We start from the raw sequence: 16,950 nt of genomic DNA, 5'->3' as shown, positions 1-16,950 counted from the left end.
GAGAATGGCACACTGCGCCTGCCCGTTGAGGAGGCCGATGGCCGTGGTGTGGTGGAAATGGAGCGCGTCGGACGTGCACCAATGAGAAAGAGAAACAAAGCGGCGACAACGAACGAAAGGGGGAGGGAGGCCATTGTGTCACATGCGGCGGTGGGAGGAAAAAAAAAAAAACAAACAAACAAACAAACAAGAAACGAAGACGTAAGAAAGAGGAGAAACAACAAAGAGAATGAGTCGTGCGTTCGCGAGGGGGGGTGCGCGTGTAACTCCGGTACGCGCAGTGCCGGAGCCCAACGGCTGTGTCGTCGACGCCAGTGCTTGTCGGCCGAATGGGTGCGGGAATAGAGGCAGCGTCGGCACGGAGAAGCAAGCAAGAAGGAAGGACGCACGCGCGCTGCGGCGTTTGGCGCGGTTTGCGGCTGGCGCCTTTGGTGGCAACGGCCGGGACAAGCAGCGGTGTATGGTGGTGTGCGGGGCGGACAGGGGCGGCGGCGGTGGTGGACTGGGAGGAGGCGAGGCGGCGCCGACGGTGGCGTGTGGTACGGCGAAAACGGGACGGACGGACGGCGGATGTTGGAGAGGCGCCGCGCACGCAGACACATGGAAGGAAGGAAGGAACGAACGCAAGGGAACAAATGGAGGGGGCGAATGTGGAGATGCGGGCAGGCGGTGGTGTTTGTGGGCATGTGGTGGGGAGAAGGGCGGGGGCGGGAGGACAGAGGCGAGGCGACTGCGTGCTTGCTCGCTCGCTCGCGTGTCTTTTGTTTTTGTGTTTGTTTTTCCATCGTTTGGTCGCCTTGGAGCCTGTCGGTCCCGTCCGTGTGTGGCCACGCTTCGGGTGCGTGTATGTTTGTACGTTTCGTTTGTTCGTCTTCTGCAGCAGAGGCGGTGCGCGGCAGTGGGAACGCCTGCCTGGCGGCTGGGACGGCCAGCAAATGCGGTTGGATGGGCGGCCACAGCACCGCACCTGTGCCCAAGGAGGCGACGCTGGCGGCGGGGCCCCCTCGGATGCGGCCGGCTGGGGGCTGTGTGCGCTGCCGCTGCCGCTGCCGCCGCCGCCGCCGCCGCCGCCGCCGCCGCCGCCGCCGCCGCCGCCGCCGGTGCTGGTGCTGGTGCTGGTGCAGCAGCAACAACGACGAACAACGAGTAAGCAAGAAGAGGACGAAGCGGATGGCTGGTGGGTGAGTGCATTTATTTAGGCGGTCGACAAGGCAGTGCGTGATGTGGCGTTGTGACGGGGGTTTGCTCACGTGGCCTCGTTTGTGTTGATGCGCAGGAAGATGAGATGCGGGCAGACGCAGACGCGTACAGAGAGACGAGCCCGGTCTGCAGCAGGATGTGTGGCGCGGCGCGCCGAGTGCAGAGCAGCGCGCGCCGCCTGGGCCGGGCTGGGCCCGCCCGGCGGCGGGCCGCGCTGTTGTCGCGGACGTGAGCGCCCCCTGGCGGGTGGTCGGAGGCGGCGCGGTGGACGTGTGTCCGGTTGGCCAGTGCACATTGCGAGTGGCTGGCTGGCGGTCGGCGGCGAGACGGGAGAGGAGGTATGTGTCGCGGGCGCCTTTGCTGCGCTGCGTCGTTGCGTGCCTGGGCGTGCGCCTGTCGACTGTGTGTGACTGTGTTGGGCGTTGTGCCACGTACGTGTGTGCTCGGCCGAAGGCGTCGGAAGAAAAAGAGAGAGAGAGACGGGCGGGAAAGTGGGTCGGTGTGCGTGCGTCGCCCGTGATGCGATGATGTCGCGTCATGTCATGTCATGTCTTTGCGAAACGGCTGCCGAGAGGTGTGTGGTGGCGAGCGGGAATGTGCGTTTGGTGGTTGCCGGCCGGCCGGCAGTTGTTGGTGGTTCCTCCTGTGTGGTTGTTTGTGCTGCTTTGATGGCAACGTGGAAGGACGCCGGTTTTTCCGTGCCTTGCGTGTGGTTGTGTCGACGGTGACTGGTTGGGGGTGTGCGCCGATGCACGTGCCATGTTGTTATGTTTGGGTCGTGAGTGTGTTTTTGGCTGTGTTGTTGTGTACGGGAAGGGGGAGAGAGGAGGAGGCGGCGGCGGCGGCGGCGGCGGCGGGGGTGATAGTGCGTGCAGTAGTGCCGTTGCGACGGGCGTCGGGTGGAGCCGTGCGTAGTGGCGGAAAGGTGTAGGTTGCGGGAAGCGAGCCCGTCGCGTGTCGTCGTCGACGACGGGGTCGCGTGCGCTGTGAATCGAGAGTGGCGGGAAAGGGGCAGCGTGCCGCTGTGTCGTGGTCGTTAGCAGAGGCCTGTGTGCCTGTCCGTTTGTTTTCTGTCGGACGCTTGGTGCGAGGTGTTTGTTTTGTTTTGTTGCCGCCGCCGCGGTTGTTTTTGTTTGTCGGCTGTGCTGTGTCGGTGGGTCGGCGAGCTGTTTTGCGGTGCGTGAATGTGTTGGTGCAAAAGTGGCGGCGGCGTCATGGCTGCGACCGCGACGAGCCGCGGGCGCGCCATTGATGATGTTGAACACAGAGCGGCTGTGTGCAATGGGAGGCCTTGTGTACGGGTAGCGGTGTTGTCGTACGTGCATCCGGCCCGGTGCGGAAAGCGCCGTTGCGGTTGCGGGTTGCCTCTGGTCGCGACGTGTGGTGCTCGGCTTTGTGGGTTTTTTTGGTGCCCCTTTGGCCGGTGGGTGGTGTTTGTTGTTTTGTGTGTGTGTGTGTGTGTGTGTGTGTGGTCGGTCTCTTTGGCGCTCGGTATATATCTGCCTCCTGCTCGGTCTTGTTGTCGACGTCGTCTGTAGTTTTTTGCGGCTTGCCGACGACCGACCGACCGAACTACTACCTACCTGTGACAGCTACGTGTGGCGCCCGAAGGTGAACGTAACGTGACCTCGGCGCCCTTAGCCTAACCTAAGATGTCCGGCCGTAAGGTAGGTGCGGCCACCTGACGCCTCACGTCCGAACGCTTAACCTAACTTTGACGCCTAACCTAACTTTAACCCTTAACCTAACCCACGTCCACCTAACGTAACCTAACCTAACCCAAGCGACGCCAACCCTAACCTAAGGTGTTGTACACTGCGAATGTCGAAGGCATGTTATAGTCTTAGGTGGAGAGCACTACACGCAACAAGCGGCTACACGGGTAGCAGGGGTTGTGTGGCGTGGGCTGGGCGGTTTTGTTAGGTTAGATGGCCTTGGGCAAGTACAGAAAGGGGGCAACAGCAGCCTCAACGGGTGCGGGGACCAAGCAGCAATCGGTATCGTTTGTTAATTGTCAACTGTCGAAGCTGCGTTGGTACAGTACCGGAACCGCAAGCGCTGACAGAGAAAGCACCGAAGCTCTGCAATCGTGATAAGGTACAGAAAGCTGGAAAGCTGGCTGACGCCAGGGATAAATTCTGCCGAAATTGTCACAAAGGTACAGACGGTGTTTTAGAAAGGCTCGATTGCATGCAACCGGTGGTGGTGTGTTCGTCGCTGTTTGAGTAGTAGTTTTGATCCTGTAGTGAAGTAGAGGTGGATGGTTCCTGTGAAATATTGTGGGTGGAGGTTACACCCAACAACCGAGCTAGGTTTAATAATAATTGGCTCCTTTGACCGACCTCCCGACGCAGCAGCATTAGTGGCAGAACAACGGAGAGACGGATTTTGGAAACACATTTCACATACATTTTCCTCAGCATGTTAGGGTCTTAGGTGGAGATTTCAATTTACCCGATATAGACTGGGACACTCAGATGATGTTCAGGACGGGTGGTAGGGGGACAGAGAGCATCGAGTGACATTATACTGAGTGCACTGTCCGAAAATCACCTCGAGCAAAATGAACAGAGAACCGACTCGTGGAGATAACATCGTGGACCTACGGATGACAAACAGACCCGAACGTGTTTCGACTCTGTATGTGCAGAACAGGGACGCAGTGATCATAAGGCCGTTGCAGGGAGGACGGTGTATCTATCTGTTTTGGCTAGCAAGAGTAATAGAAGGCAGATTTGCAGACGACCCGACAGATGAAAAGGCAAATGCCTGTTCCGACACTGACAATGTTGAGTGTTCATGGAGAAAGTGCAAGGCAATGGTAAAAATGCGTTTTTAGACAGGTACGTGCCGAGTGTCGAACTGTGAGGGATGGGAAAAAAAACCCACCGTGGTATACTACAACAACAACGTTAGGAAACTGTTGCGAAAGCAAAGAGAGCTTCACCCAAAGTTTAAACGCAGCCAAAACCTCCGAGACAAACAGAAGCTAAACGATGTCCAAAGTGTGAGCGTAAGGAGGGCTATGCGTGAAGCGTTCAGTGAATTCGAAAGTAGAACAAACCCTATGTACCGACGTTGACAGAAAATGCTAGGACGTTCCGGTCTTGCGTTGAATCAGTAAGTGGCTCGAAACAGCATATCCAGACACTCCGGCATGGTGATGGCATTGAAACAGAGGATGACACGCGTAAAGCTGTGAAATACCTAAACACCTGTTTCCAAAGCTGTTTCACAGAGGACGGACCGCACTGCAGTTCCGTCTCTAAATGCTCGCACGAACGAGAAACCGGCTGACATCGAAATAAGTGTCCAAGGAGGAATGGGAAAGTCCGCCGGACCCGACGGGATTACCAATTCGCGATTCCTACACAGGGTACGCGAAACAACCTGCCCCCCTTCTAACAGCCGTGTACCGCAAGTCTCTGGAGAGGAAGGGAGGGTTCCAAATGATTGGAAAAGAGCACAGGTAGTCCCAGTCGTCGAGCAGATGCGCAAAAACCATAGACCCATATCTCTGACGTCGATGTGTTGTAGAACATGTTGTTTGCTCGAGTATCATGTCGTTTGTGGAAACTCCAGAGTCTACTATGTAGGAATCCATGTTGGATTCCGGAAACAGCGATCGTGTGTGAGACCCCCAGCTCGCTTTATTTGCGCATGAGACCCAGAAAATATGAGATACAGGCTCCCAGGTGGATGCCATTGTCGTTGACGTCCGGAAGGCGTTCGATACAGCTCCGCACCGTCGCCTGATAAACGACGTAAGAGTCTACAGAATATCAGACCAACTGTGTGGCTGGATTGACGAGATGTTAGCAGACGGAACACAGCATGTTGTTATCAATGGAGAGACAGACGTCTACAGACGTTAAAGTAACCCCTGGCGTGCCACGGGGGAGTGTTATGGGACCATTGCTTTTCACAATTCATATCATATAAATGAGCTAGTAGATAGTGCCGGACGTTCCATGCGTCGTTTCGCGGATGATGTGCTGTATGTAGTATACAGAGAGGTTGCAGGACGATCGGCAGCGGATAGGCACCCGGTGCAGGGAGTGGCAACTGTCCCCTTAACATAGACAAATGTGATGTATTGCGAATATACAGAAAGAAGGATCGTTTATTGTATGATTGATTATATGATAGCGGGACAAACACTGGTAGCTGTGACGTCTGTAAAATATGTATCTGGGAGTATGCGTGCGGAATGATTTGGAAGTGGAATGATGATCAGATAAAAGTAATTGTTGGTAAGGCGGGTACCAGGTTGAGATGCACTGGGAGAATGCTTAGCAAAAATGTAGTCCATCAACAAAGGAGGTGGCTTACAAAAACACGCGTTCGACCGACCCATACGTGAGTGTTGCCCACCAGTGTGGGATGCGTAGCAGGTCGGGTTGACGGAGGAGATAGAGAAAGGTCCAACGTTTCGTCACAGGGTTATGTGGTAACCGTGATAGTTAAGTGGCAGACTCTGCAAGGGAGGCGCTCTCTGCATCGCGGTGTAGCTTGCTCGCCAGGTTTTCGAGAGGGTGCGTTTCCGGATGAGGTATCGAATATATTGCTTCCCCGTACGTATATACCTCCCGAGGAGATCCCGAATGTAGTAAAAGTAGAGAGATTCGAGCGCGCACGGAGGCTTTCAGACAGTCGTTGTTCCCGCGAACCATACGCGACTGGAACGGCAAAGGGAGGCAATGACGACAGTGGCACGTAACGTAAAAAGTGCCCTCCGCCACACACCGTTGGGTGGCTTGCGGCGTATAAATGTAGGAGGTCGGCTGTCGTGTGTGCTTGGAGGCAGATTCGGTGTGTCTGTAGTTGCGGACGGCGGTCAGCCCCCCTCGCGTAAGCGGCGAGGGGCGGCGGCGCTCGGTTGGCCGGTGCCGATGTTGCGCAGGCGGCGCCCGTTTTGTTTGCGGCGGGCAATTTTGTGAGAAAGGGGCGCGAATGTTGGCGGGCGAGGTGGCCCGACGGCTGCGGGCCGATCGGGAAACGGTGGGAGGGCGATGGGGCGGCGGAGGTGCGTTTGCACGGCCGGCATCGCCGCACGCCTCCGCTTGTGTGGCTGTGGCGGCGGCCGCGCTGGCCGGGCTGGCGCGGCGACGGTGTGGCACTTTTGCCGAAGGTTTGGCCATTGTGGCGGGTCGTCGGCTGGGGCTGTGGGGGCGGCATGTGGGCGGGGGCGGCGATTCTCGGCGGGCCGAGCCAGGCTGTAGCGCGCGGTAGCTGCAGTTTGGCCGTGGTTTGCGGCGCTGCCGTGGCGACTGGTTGGCGACTGTGGTGTGGCCGTGTGTAGCCCCATCCTCGGTGGTTTGAACGGCGCGGGTGGTTGCGGCGCAGGTTTGGGGCTGGTCCGCACAGGCTGTCGGACGTTGGGCGGTAGCAAGCGCGGGAGGCGCGGCGCGGCGGCGCGCAGAGTGGCGGCCGCTCTCTCGGCCGTCCGCGCCCGCCCGCGACACTGGCTGGGCCTGGCGGCGCGGCGGCTATTCTCTGCCGCCGTGCTTGCCGCCTGCCGCTCTCGCTCTCGCTCTCGTGTGTGTACGCGCGTCGTCGAAATAATGGCAGATCAGGCGGCTACGAACGAGACTGCTGCGGCACCCGCCGCCACCGGCACGACGAAGAAGGCCAAGTCTGCGGCGTCTGCGAAGAAGCCGCGCGCCAAGCCTGCGCACCCGCGCACCTCTGAGATGGTGACGGCCGCCATCAAGAGTCTGAAGGAGCGCGGCGGCTCGTCGCTGCAGGCGATCAAGAAGTACATTGCCGCGCACTACAAGCTGGACGCGGAGAAGCTGGCGCCCTTTATCAAGAAGTACCTCAAGTCGGCCGTCGTGGCTGGCGAGCTGGTGCAGACGAAGGGGAAGGGCGCGTCCGGCTCTTTCAAGCTTGCCGGCGCCGGCGGCGGGGCGGCCGAGGGCGGCAAGGCCCGTGCCGGCGGTGCGAAGAAGAAGCGCGCCGCTCCGGCCAGCAAGGAGAAGAAGGGCGCCCGTGCGGCCGGCGCAAAGAAGGCTGGTGGCGTGAAGGCGGCCGGTCGGAAGGCGGGCGCCGCCAAGAAGGCGTCTGCGGCGTCGGCGGCTCCCGCGGGTGCGAAGAAGGCGGCTGCGGCCAAGCCGGCCAAGGCCAAGTCGCCGTCGAAGGCGAAGAAGGCCGCGAAGGTTCCGACGAAGAAGCCGAAGGCGCCGCGCCCGAAGAAGGCGACGACGCCGTCTAAGGCGAAGGCTTCGCCCAAGAAGAAGAAGTGAAGTTAAAGTAAAGAAAGGAAAGGGGAAGGAAGGGAAGGGCTGGCGCTTGACCCCGTCGTCCCCCACCCCCCTCCCCCGCGTCGTCTAGTGGCGCGCGATGGCACGGCTGCGCGCGGCCCAAAACGGCCCTTCTCAGGGCCATCAGAGGACGTCGGGAAGGCGTTGATTGTCGTGCTTGGCGCGTTGTGTTGTCTTGTTTGGGTGGCCGTGCGTGCATGCGCCGGGTGTGTGTGTGTGTGTGTGTGTGTGTGTGTGTGGGTTGGTTGGTGTTTGTGTGGCGTTTCTGTATGACCCTTGTGGGTACTGTGTGCGTGCCGTGGTGGTTGGATTGTGGGGCCGGTGGCGGTAGGCGGCGGCGCGCGGTAGCGGAGCGGTTGTGGCCGTTTTGTTTTGTGTTTTGTATTTTGTGCGGCGGCCGACGGTTGGTTTCTCATGTTTCTGGAGACTCTGTTTGTTTGCTTGCTTTGCGGATGGCGCGTCTTGTTTGTTATGTGTGTGTCCTCTCTGTGTGAAAGGGGGACGGGGACGTTGAGACGTGGAAGTGGCCGGCGGGAATTGGGAAGGCGCGGTGGCGCCTCGGAGACGGCGGCGGCCAGCCACCCGTGGTGACGTCGTCCGGCTGTTTGTTTGTGTGTATTTGAAGGGGTGGGGTGGGATGACGTCGATTGTGATTGTTGGCGAGAGCGGCTGTGTACGGGAGGGAGGGTGGGGAATTGTGGTGGTTGTTTTAACGGGGCTAGAGAGAGAGGCTGGGCGGCAAGACCGACAAAAGTTTTGCTCGCGACGGAGAGATGTTAGTGGCCCTGAAAAGGGCCGTTTTTTTTGTGTTGCGCGCGTGCGGTGCCGTGCCGCGGCTAAGCGGTTTAGGCGCGCTCGCCGCGGATGCGGCGCGCGAGCTGGATGTCCTTGGGCATGATGGTGACGCGCTTGGCGTGGATTGCGCACAGGTTGGTGTCTTCGAAGAGGCCGACGAGGTAGGCCTCGCTGGCCTCCTGCAGGGCCATGACTGCGGAGCTCTGGAAGCGCAGGTCGGTCTTGAAGTCCTGGGCGATCTCGCGCACTAGGCGCTGGAACGGCAGCTTGCGGATGAGCAGCTCTGTGCTCTTCTGGTAGCGCCTGATTTCTCGCAGGGCGACGGTGCCCGGCCTGTAGCGGTGGGGCTTCTTGACGCCGCCGGTGGCGGGCGCGCTCTTCCTCGCCGCCTTGGTGGCGAGCTGTTTGCGCGGCGCCTTTCCGCCGGTGGACTTGCGGGCCGTTTGCTTTGTGCGGGCCATAGCGGTTAGCGGTGCGTGCGGTAGCGAAGCGTCCGGTGCTGCCTTGACAACGGGCCCGCGCGGGCCCGTGCTGCGCTTATATGCCCTCGGTGCGCGTGGTGGGGGGAGGGCGGGCCAGAGTCTATATAGGGGGGCGGCGCGCGCTCACGGCGCACCGTAGCCGACTCGCTAGCGCCGGGTGAGGAGCTGCCGCTTGTGCTTTTTTTGTTGCTTGAGGAGGAGGAAGAATGACAGGCCGCGGCAAGGGAGGAAAGGGGCTGGGCAAGGGTGGCGCCAAGCGGCACCGCAAGGTGTTGCGCGACAACATCCAGGGCATCACGAAGCCCGCCATCCGCCGCCTGGCTCGCAGGGGCGGCGTGAAGCGCATCTCTGGTCTGATCTACGAGGAGACCCGCGGAGTGCTGAAGGTGTTCCTGGAGAACGTGATCCGCGACGCGGTGACGTACACTGAGCACGCCAAGCGCAAGACTGTGACGGCCATGGACGTGGTGTACGCCCTGAAGAGGCAGGGGCGCACCCTGTACGGTTTCGGCGGTTAGGCAGGCAGCCGGTGTGCTGTGCTGTGGCCTTCCCGCGGCCGTGCCGTTGCCCGTGCTTGGTGGGAGAGACGAAAAACGGCCCTTTTCAGGGCCACCACACTGTTCGGAAATTGAAAAGTGCGAAAGGGTCTGTGTTGCCTGCCTGCCTCTGTGTGTGTGTGTTTGTTGTTGTTGTTGTTGTTGTTGTGCGCCTCTGTTGCTTTGCGTGCGTGCGTTCCGTTTGGAGTTTCGACGTGACGTGTGTGATGATGGATGCGGGAGGGCGCGGCTGAGTCCGGTGTGTGCGTGGTTTGTTTGTGGCGCGGGCCGGATCATCGATCGGATCAGCTGTTTGGTTTGGTTTGGTTTGTCCTGTGCCTGTGTGTTTGGAGAGCGCGCGCGGCGGCCCGCGTGTCGTCCGTCGTCGGGCCGTTACGCGCTCTTTTAATTATGAACATATTAACAATGATCACATCACATTATTGGTGTATTGATGTCGTTGTCGTTGTTTGGAACGCGACTGTGCGTGCGTGGAGGGGTGCAGAAAAAATGTGTGTGTGTTCGGCCACACGGGCTGTGGACAAGATGGCGGACGTGCGCCGGCGCTGTGGACGTTGTTGTAAAGTGCGGCGAGGACGACGGAAACTTTGCTTTGGACGTAGGTTTGTGTGGTGGCCCTGAAAAGGGCCGATTGTTGTGAGGCGAGCCGGCAAGGCAAAGGCGCGTTTGCGTTTGCGTGCAGGGAGCACGCAAGCGCAGCGCCGCGGTCCCTGTTTAGGCCTTCTTCTCGGTCTTCTTTGGCAGCAGGACGGCCTGGATGTTGGGCAGGACACCACCCTGTGCGATGGTGACGCCCGACAAGAGCTTGTTGAGCTCCTCGTCGTTGCGGATGGCGAGCTGCAGGTGGCGCGGGATGATGCGCGTCTTCTTGTTGTCGCGGGCCGCGTTTCCGGCCAGCTCGAGCACCTCAGCCGCGAGGTACTCCATGACGGCGGCGAGGTAGACGGGCGCCCCGGCGCCGACGCGCTCGGCGTAGTTTCCCTTGCGCAGGAGGCGGTGGATTCTGCCGACCGGGAACTGGAGCCCAGCCCTGCTTGAGCGGGACTTTGACTTGCCCTTGACTTTGCCTCCCTTTCCGCGTCCGGACATGGCGTTTGGCTAGTGGCGTAAGCGCTAAACACGTAACCGTAACGGTGCGAGCCGCAGCGAGTCGAGCAGCGGAGTGCGTGCGTGTGCCGGCGGCGGCGGGGTGGGGGTCCCTTTATGGGCTCGGGTGCGGCGGCCGGTTGCGCGCGCGCCCCATTGGTCGGCGGCCGCAACAGGGCGAGCTGGTAAAGGTGCGGTGTTGCGGTAGCGGCGGGTGCCACTGTGTGGGGAGACGCTGACTAGAGCGGAGCGCTTGCTGCCTGTTGTTGTACGTTCGAGATGCCGCCCAAGACTAGCGGGAAGGCCGCCAAGAAGGCCGGCAAGGCGCAGAAGAACATTTCGAAGGGCGACAAGAAGAAGAAGCGCAAGAGGAAGGAGAGCTATGCCATCTACATCTACAAGGTGCTGAAGCAGGTGCACCCCGACACGGGCATCTCGTCGAAGGCGATGAGCATCATGAACAGCTTCGTGAACGACATTTTCGAGCGCATTGCGGCCGAGGCGTCTCGCCTGGCGCACTACAACAAGCGCTCGACCATCACGTCCCGCGAGATCCAGACGGCTGTGCGGCTCTTGCTGCCTGGCGAGCTGGCCAAGCACGCCGTGAGCGAGGGCACGAAGGCGGTGACCAAGTACACGAGCTCCAAGTAAGGAGGAGGTTGTTACTTCGGCTCTTGGAAGGAAGGAAGGAAGGAAGGAAGGAAGGAAGCTCCCTCCGTTGCGAGAGCGGCAAAACGGCCCTTTTCAGGGCCACCAAATTGCCTTTGCGGGAAGAGCGGAATTGTTTGTGTGTGTGTGAGTGAGTGAGTGAGTGAGTGAGTGAGAGGGGCGGCATAGCTACCCGGTTTGGTTGGTTGCGAGGCAGCTGGTGGTGCTGCTGTGCCGTGGTGGTGTGGTCTCGAATGTGGTTGTGGTTGTGGTTACTGGGGTACGGCCGCGAGGGTTTGGTTGCCGCCGGTGTGACGTGGAATGCGTGCACGAGTCTTGGCGTGGTTGTTTGTCGACACACAGATAGATCGATAGGAGGTGTTGGTGCTGTCTGTGGCGCTGATTCATGTCTTTGTCTCCGTCTGCCCGGTTAGTCACGTGACTGCAATTGAAAGTCCTCGCGATTGATTGATTGTTGGATGTCACCGTTACGGCCGTCTGTTGTCACATCATACATGATGGCGAGGGTGAAATGTTGTGTTGCCGTCGACTATTCCCTTTGCTGTACGGCGCGTTGGTGTGTGTGTGTTGGTGACGTTTTAAATGGACGTGTCGTACTATCATCCATTACGAAGTCGCCAAGAAATGTACGGGCGGGTGGGGTAGGCGACACGCACGGTGGTGTACCTATTTGGCCCTTGATTTGATGATAGCCGTTTCTGCAGTTTGACTGATGATTGATTGGACTGTTGTGCGCACGCACGTCATTCACGGTGCACGTGTGTTCGGTTGAGTACAGTAAGCGTGAGGCTAGACGACGACGGTCGTTGTTTGTTGTTATGGGCGTACACGCGTTTCGTTGGTCTGTGTCCCCCGGTGTGAAATGGCAGGTGTGTCGGTGATGTGATCCGATCCGGCGGCTCTGAGTAACTGTCAATATCGGCGCGGTACACCGGCGTCATGGCAACGTGTCGGTGTTCACACCAGTCGCACTGTGGCACCGTCGGCGCCGCGAACGGTGACGAAAGGCTGACCTTTGATCGGTCGAGTGTCGTGTCTGGGCAGAACGTGTGGAATGAGCAAAACTGTTGGGGACGGAAACAATGGTGGAGGAGGGGAACGGAAAGTAATAAAACAAACAAAATGGAGAAGCAATCACCGGAAAACGAAGCAGGGAAAAACGGAGAGGCGCTGTCTATAGCAACGGAACGTTCCCGTGCATTGCAGCCGCACTGAAAGGCGTTTACGGCGCGGCTGCAGGTGTCGGCCGTGGTGACGGCTGAATTGCATTGCCTTCCCGGATGAAACGTTCGCCGACATGGCTCGGAGGAGGAATCTATGAGAATGCGTTGCCCTTGCCTGCCGTTTCGTGTGCCCTCCTGTTGTGTACGCTGTTGTTGTCCGGTGTAGCGAAGGGTGTGTATGTAGGGGTGTGTGTGTGTTTAGTGGGGAATTGGAAGGTCGATAGCTGCCGTCACGGTCAAGATAACGCAGTCAAAGGTGTCGCGAAAAAGTGTGTTAGCCGTGGTTGGTTGGTTCGTGTGTTTTAAAGAGAATGGACGAGAGAGAGAAAGTAGGTGGAGAGTGCGTTGCGTGTTGCCTAACTGCGTCCGCGAATATGGCAGTAGTTGGTGGTGGGCGTGCCCTTGCATGTGGCCCGGAAGGCGTGTCCGTTTCGCGGTAGTGGCACCGCTGCTGGCATATTCGGGAGATGGGAGGGGCGCGAAAGGAGAAAGGAGACGCGGAGGCTTTTAAAGACGGGGAGGGCGCGTGTGGGTGGCTCGCGCTGCGCTCGGCGGTTGTGTTTGTGCAACAAATGTGTTGCCGGGAGGGGACCGTTGTTGTGGTGCGGTTGTAGCCTCAGACGCGGCCGGCAGTGAACGTGAGACGACGGATGCGGGCCGGGGCGGCGCATGTCGCCGGTGCCATGCCTTTTAAGAGCCGCGTGGTCGGGGGTGTGCGCACCGTGTGTCGTGTTGCGAGACAGCATCATTTGTGCTGCGTGGCGTGGCGTGGCGTGGGGGCGAGGAGAGCGAGCCGCGCGGTGTGCTTGTGCGCCGGAGAATGGCACACTGCGCCTGCCCGTTGAGGAGGCCGATGGCCGTGGTGTGGTGGAAATGGAGCGCGTCGGACGTGCACCAATGAGAAAGAGAAACAAAGCGGCGACAACGAACGAAAGGGGGAGGGAGGCCATTGTGTCACATGCGGCGGTGGGAGGAAAAAAAAAAAAACAAACAAACAAACAAACAAGAAACGAAGACGTAAGAAAGAGGAGAAACAACAAAGAGAATGAGTCGTGCGTTCGCGAGGGGGGGTGCGCGTGTAACTCCGGTACGCGCAGTGCCGGAGCCCAACGGCTGTGTCGTCGACGCCAGTGCTTGTCGGCCGAATGGGTGCGGGAATAGAGGCAGCGTCGGCACGGAGAAGCAAGCAAGAAGGAAGGACGCACGCGCGCTGCGGCGTTTGGCGCGGTTTGCGGCTGGCGCCTTTGGTGGCAACGGCCGGGACAAGCAGCGGTGTATGGTGGTGTGCGGGGCGGACAGGGGCGGCGGCGGTGGTGGACTGGGAGGAGGCGAGGCGGCGCCGACGGTGGCGTGTGGTACGGCGAAAACGGGACGGACGGACGGCGGATGTTGGAGAGGCGCCGCGCACGCAGACACATGGAAGGAAGGAAGGAACGAACGCAAGGGAACAAATGGAGGGGGCGAATGTGGAGATGCGGGCAGGCGGTGGTGTTTGTGGGCATGTGGTGGGGAGAAGGGCGGGGGCGGGAGGACAGAGGCGAGGCGACTGCGTGCTTGCTCGCTCGCTCGCGTGTCTTTTGTTTTTGTGTTTGTTTTTCCATCGTTTGGTCGCCTTGGAGCCTGTCGGTCCCGTCCGTGTGTGGCCACGCTTCGGGTGCGTGTATGTTTGTACGTTTCGTTTGTTCGTCTTCTGCAGCAGAGGCGGTGCGCGGCAGTGGGAACGCCTGCCTGGCGGCTGGGACGGCCAGCAAATGCGGTTGGATGGGCGGCCACAGCACCGCACCTGTGCCCAAGGAGGCGACGCTGGCGGCGGGGCCCCCTCGGATGCGGCCGGCTGGGGGCTGTGTGCGCTGCCGCTGCCGCTGCCGCCGCCGCCGCCGCCGCCGCCGCCGCCGCCGCCGCCGCCGCCGCCGCCGGTGCTGGTGCTGGTGCTGGTGCAGCAGCAACAACGACGAACAACGAGTAAGCAAGAAGAGGACGAAGCGGATGGCTGGTGGGTGAGTGCATTTATTTAGGCGGTCGACAAGGCAGTGCGTGATGTGGCGTTGTGACGGGGGTTTGCTCACGTGGCCTCGTTTGTGTTGATGCGCAGGAAGATGAGATGCGGGCAGACGCAGACGCGTACAGAGAGACGAGCCCGGTCTGCAGCAGGATGTGTGGCGCGGCGCGCCGAGTGCAGAGCAGCGCGCGCCGCCTGGGCCGGGCTGGGCCCGCCCGGCGGCGGGCCGCGCTGTTGTCGCGGACGTGAGCGCCCCCTGGCGGGTGGTCGGAGGCGGCGCGGTGGACGTGTGTCCGGTTGGCCAGTGCACATTGCGAGTGGCTGGCTGGCGGTCGGCGGCGAGACGGGAGAGGAGGTATGTGTCGCGGGCGCCTTTGCTGCGCTGCGTCGTTGCGTGCCTGGGCGTGCGCCTGTCGACTGTGTGTGACTGTGTTGGGCGTTGTGCCACGTACGTGTGTGCTCGGCCGAAGGCGTCGGAAGAAAAAGAGAGAGAGAGACGGGCGGGAAAGTGGGTCGGTGTGCGTGCGTCGCCCGTGATGCGATGATGTCGCGTCATGTCATGTCATGTCTTTGCGAAACGGCTGCCGAGAGGTGTGTGGTGGCGAGCGGGAATGTGCGTTTGGTGGTTGCCGGCCGGCCGGCAGTTGTTGGTGGTTCCTCCTGTGTGGTTGTTTGTGCTGCTTTGATGGCAACGTGGAAGGACGCCGGTTTTTCCGTGCCTTGCGTGTGGTTGTGTCGACGGTGACTGGTTGGGGGTGTGCGCCGATGCACGTGCCATGTTGTTATGTTTGGGTCGTGAGTGTGTTTTTGGCTGTGTTGTTGTGTACGGGAAGGGGGAGAGAGGAGGAGGCGGCGGCGGCGGCGGCGGCGGCGGGGGTGATAGTGCGTGCAGTAGTGCCGTTGCGACGGGCGTCGGGTGGAGCCGTGCGTAGTGGCGGAAAGGTGTAGGTTGCGGGAAGCGAGCCCGTCGCGTGTCGTCGTCGACGACGGGGTCGCGTGCGCTGTGAATCGAGAGTGGCGGGAAAGGGGCAGCGTGCCGCTGTGTCGTGGTCGTTAGCAGAGGCCTGTGTGCCTGTCCGTTTGTTTTCTGTCGGACGCTTGGTGCGAGGTGTTTGTTTTGTTTTGTTGCCGCCGCCGCGGTTGTTTTTGTTTGTCGGCTGTGCTGTGTCGGTGGGTCGGCGAGCTGTTTTGCGGTGCGTGAATGTGTTGGTGCAAAAGTGGCGGCGGCGTCATGGCTGCGACCGCGACGAGCCGCGGGCGCGCCATTGATGATGTTGAACACAGAGCGGCTGTGTGCAATGGGAGGCCTTGTGTACGGGTAGCGGTGTTGTCGTACGTGCATCCGGCCCGGTGCGGAAAGCGCCGTTGCGGTTGCGGGTTGCCTCTGGTCGCGACGTGTGGTGCTCGGCTTTGTGGGTTTTTTTGGTGCCCCTTTGGCCGGTGGGTGGTGTTTGTTGTTTGTGTGTGTGTGTGTGTGTGTGTGTGTGTGGTCGGTCTCTTTGGCGCTCGGTATATATCTGCCTCCTGCTCGGTCTTGTTGTCGACGTCGTCTGTAGTTTTTTGCGGCTTGCCGACGACCGACCGACCGAACTACTACCTACCTGTGACAGCTACGTGTGGCGCCCGAAGGTGAACGTAACGTGACCTCGGCGCCCTTAGCCTAACCTAAGATGTCCGGCCGTAAGGTAGGTGCGGCCACCTGACGCCTCACGTCCGAACGCTTAACCTAACTTTGACGCCTAACCTAACTTTAACCCTTAACCTAACCCACGTCCACCTAACGTAACCTAACCTAACCCAAGCGACGCCAACCCTAACCTAAGGTGTTGTACACTGCGAATGTCGAAGGCATGTTATAGTCTTAGGTGGAGAGCACTACACGCAACAAGCGGCTACACGGGTAGCAGGGGTTGTGTGGCGTGGGCTGGGCGGTTTTGTTAGGTTAGATGGCCTTGGGCAAGTACAGAAAGGGGGCAACAGCAGCCTCAACGGGTGCGGGGACCAAGCAGCAATCGGTATCGTTTGTTAATTGTCAACTGTCGAAGCTGCGTTGGTACAGTACCGGAACCGCAAGCGCTGACAGAGAAAGCACCGAAGCTCTGCAATCGTGATAAGGTACAGAAAGCTGGCTGACGCCAGGGATAAATTCTGCCGAAATTGTCACAAAGGTACAGACGGTGTTTTAGAAAGGCTCGATTGCATGCAACCGGTGGTGGTGTGTTCGTCGCTGTTTGAGTAGTAGTTTTGATCCTGTAGTGAAGTAGAGGTGGATGGTTCCTGTGAAATATTGTGGGTGGAGGTTACACCCAACAACCGAGCTAGGTTTAATAATAATTGGCTCCTTTGACCGACCTCCCGACGCAGCAGCATTAGTGGCAGAACAACGGAGAGACGGATTTTGGAAACACATTTCACATACATTTTCCTCAGCATGTTAGGGTCTTAGGTGGAGATTTCAATTTACCCGATATAGACTGGGACACTCAGATGATGTTCAGGACGGGTGGTAGGGGGACAGAGAGCATCGAGTGACATTATACTGAGTGCACTGTCCGAAAATCACCTCGAGCAAAATGAACAGAGAACCGACTCGTGGAGATAACATCGTGGACCTACGGATGACAAACAGACCCGAACGTGTTTCGACTCTGTATGTGCAGAACAGGGACGCAGTGA

At 59.7% G+C, this 16,950-nt stretch overlaps 2 protein-coding genes across 2 annotated transcripts; both read right to left on the bottom strand.

Moving 5' to 3' along the window:
• Nucleotides 1-1,745: 1,745 nt before the first annotated feature.
• Nucleotides 1,746-2,525, bottom strand: LOC126232443 (uncharacterized). Its single transcript, XM_049942699.1, has one exon. It carries the CDS (start codon nt 2,523-2,525, stop codon nt 1,746-1,748), a length of 780 nt encoding a protein of 259 aa, XP_049798656.1.
• A 12,311-nt stretch (nt 2,526-14,836) lies between these two features.
• Nucleotides 14,837-15,616, bottom strand: LOC126232441 (uncharacterized). Its single transcript, XM_049942697.1, has one exon. It carries the CDS (start codon nt 15,614-15,616, stop codon nt 14,837-14,839), a length of 780 nt encoding a protein of 259 aa, XP_049798654.1.
• Nucleotides 15,617-16,950: the final 1,334 nt, after the last annotated feature.

Source organism: Schistocerca nitens, unplaced genomic scaffold, assembly GCF_023898315.1.
Source record: "Schistocerca nitens isolate TAMUIC-IGC-003100 unplaced genomic scaffold, iqSchNite1.1 HiC_scaffold_515, whole genome shotgun sequence".
Taxonomy (NCBI): domain Eukaryota; kingdom Metazoa; phylum Arthropoda; class Insecta; order Orthoptera; family Acrididae; genus Schistocerca; species Schistocerca nitens.
Note: the sequence above shows the minus strand (reverse complement) of the source record. Positions and strands in the feature narration are given on the sequence as shown.

Bases quoted from the DNA above. Each gene is read 5' to 3' on its own strand.
- LOC126232443 (XM_049942699.1), bottom strand. From the start codon at position 2,525: ATGCACGTACGACAACACCGCTACCCGTACACAAGGCCTCCCATTGCA.
- LOC126232441 (XM_049942697.1), bottom strand. From the start codon at position 15,616: ATGCACGTACGACAACACCGCTACCCGTACACAAGGCCTCCCATTGCA.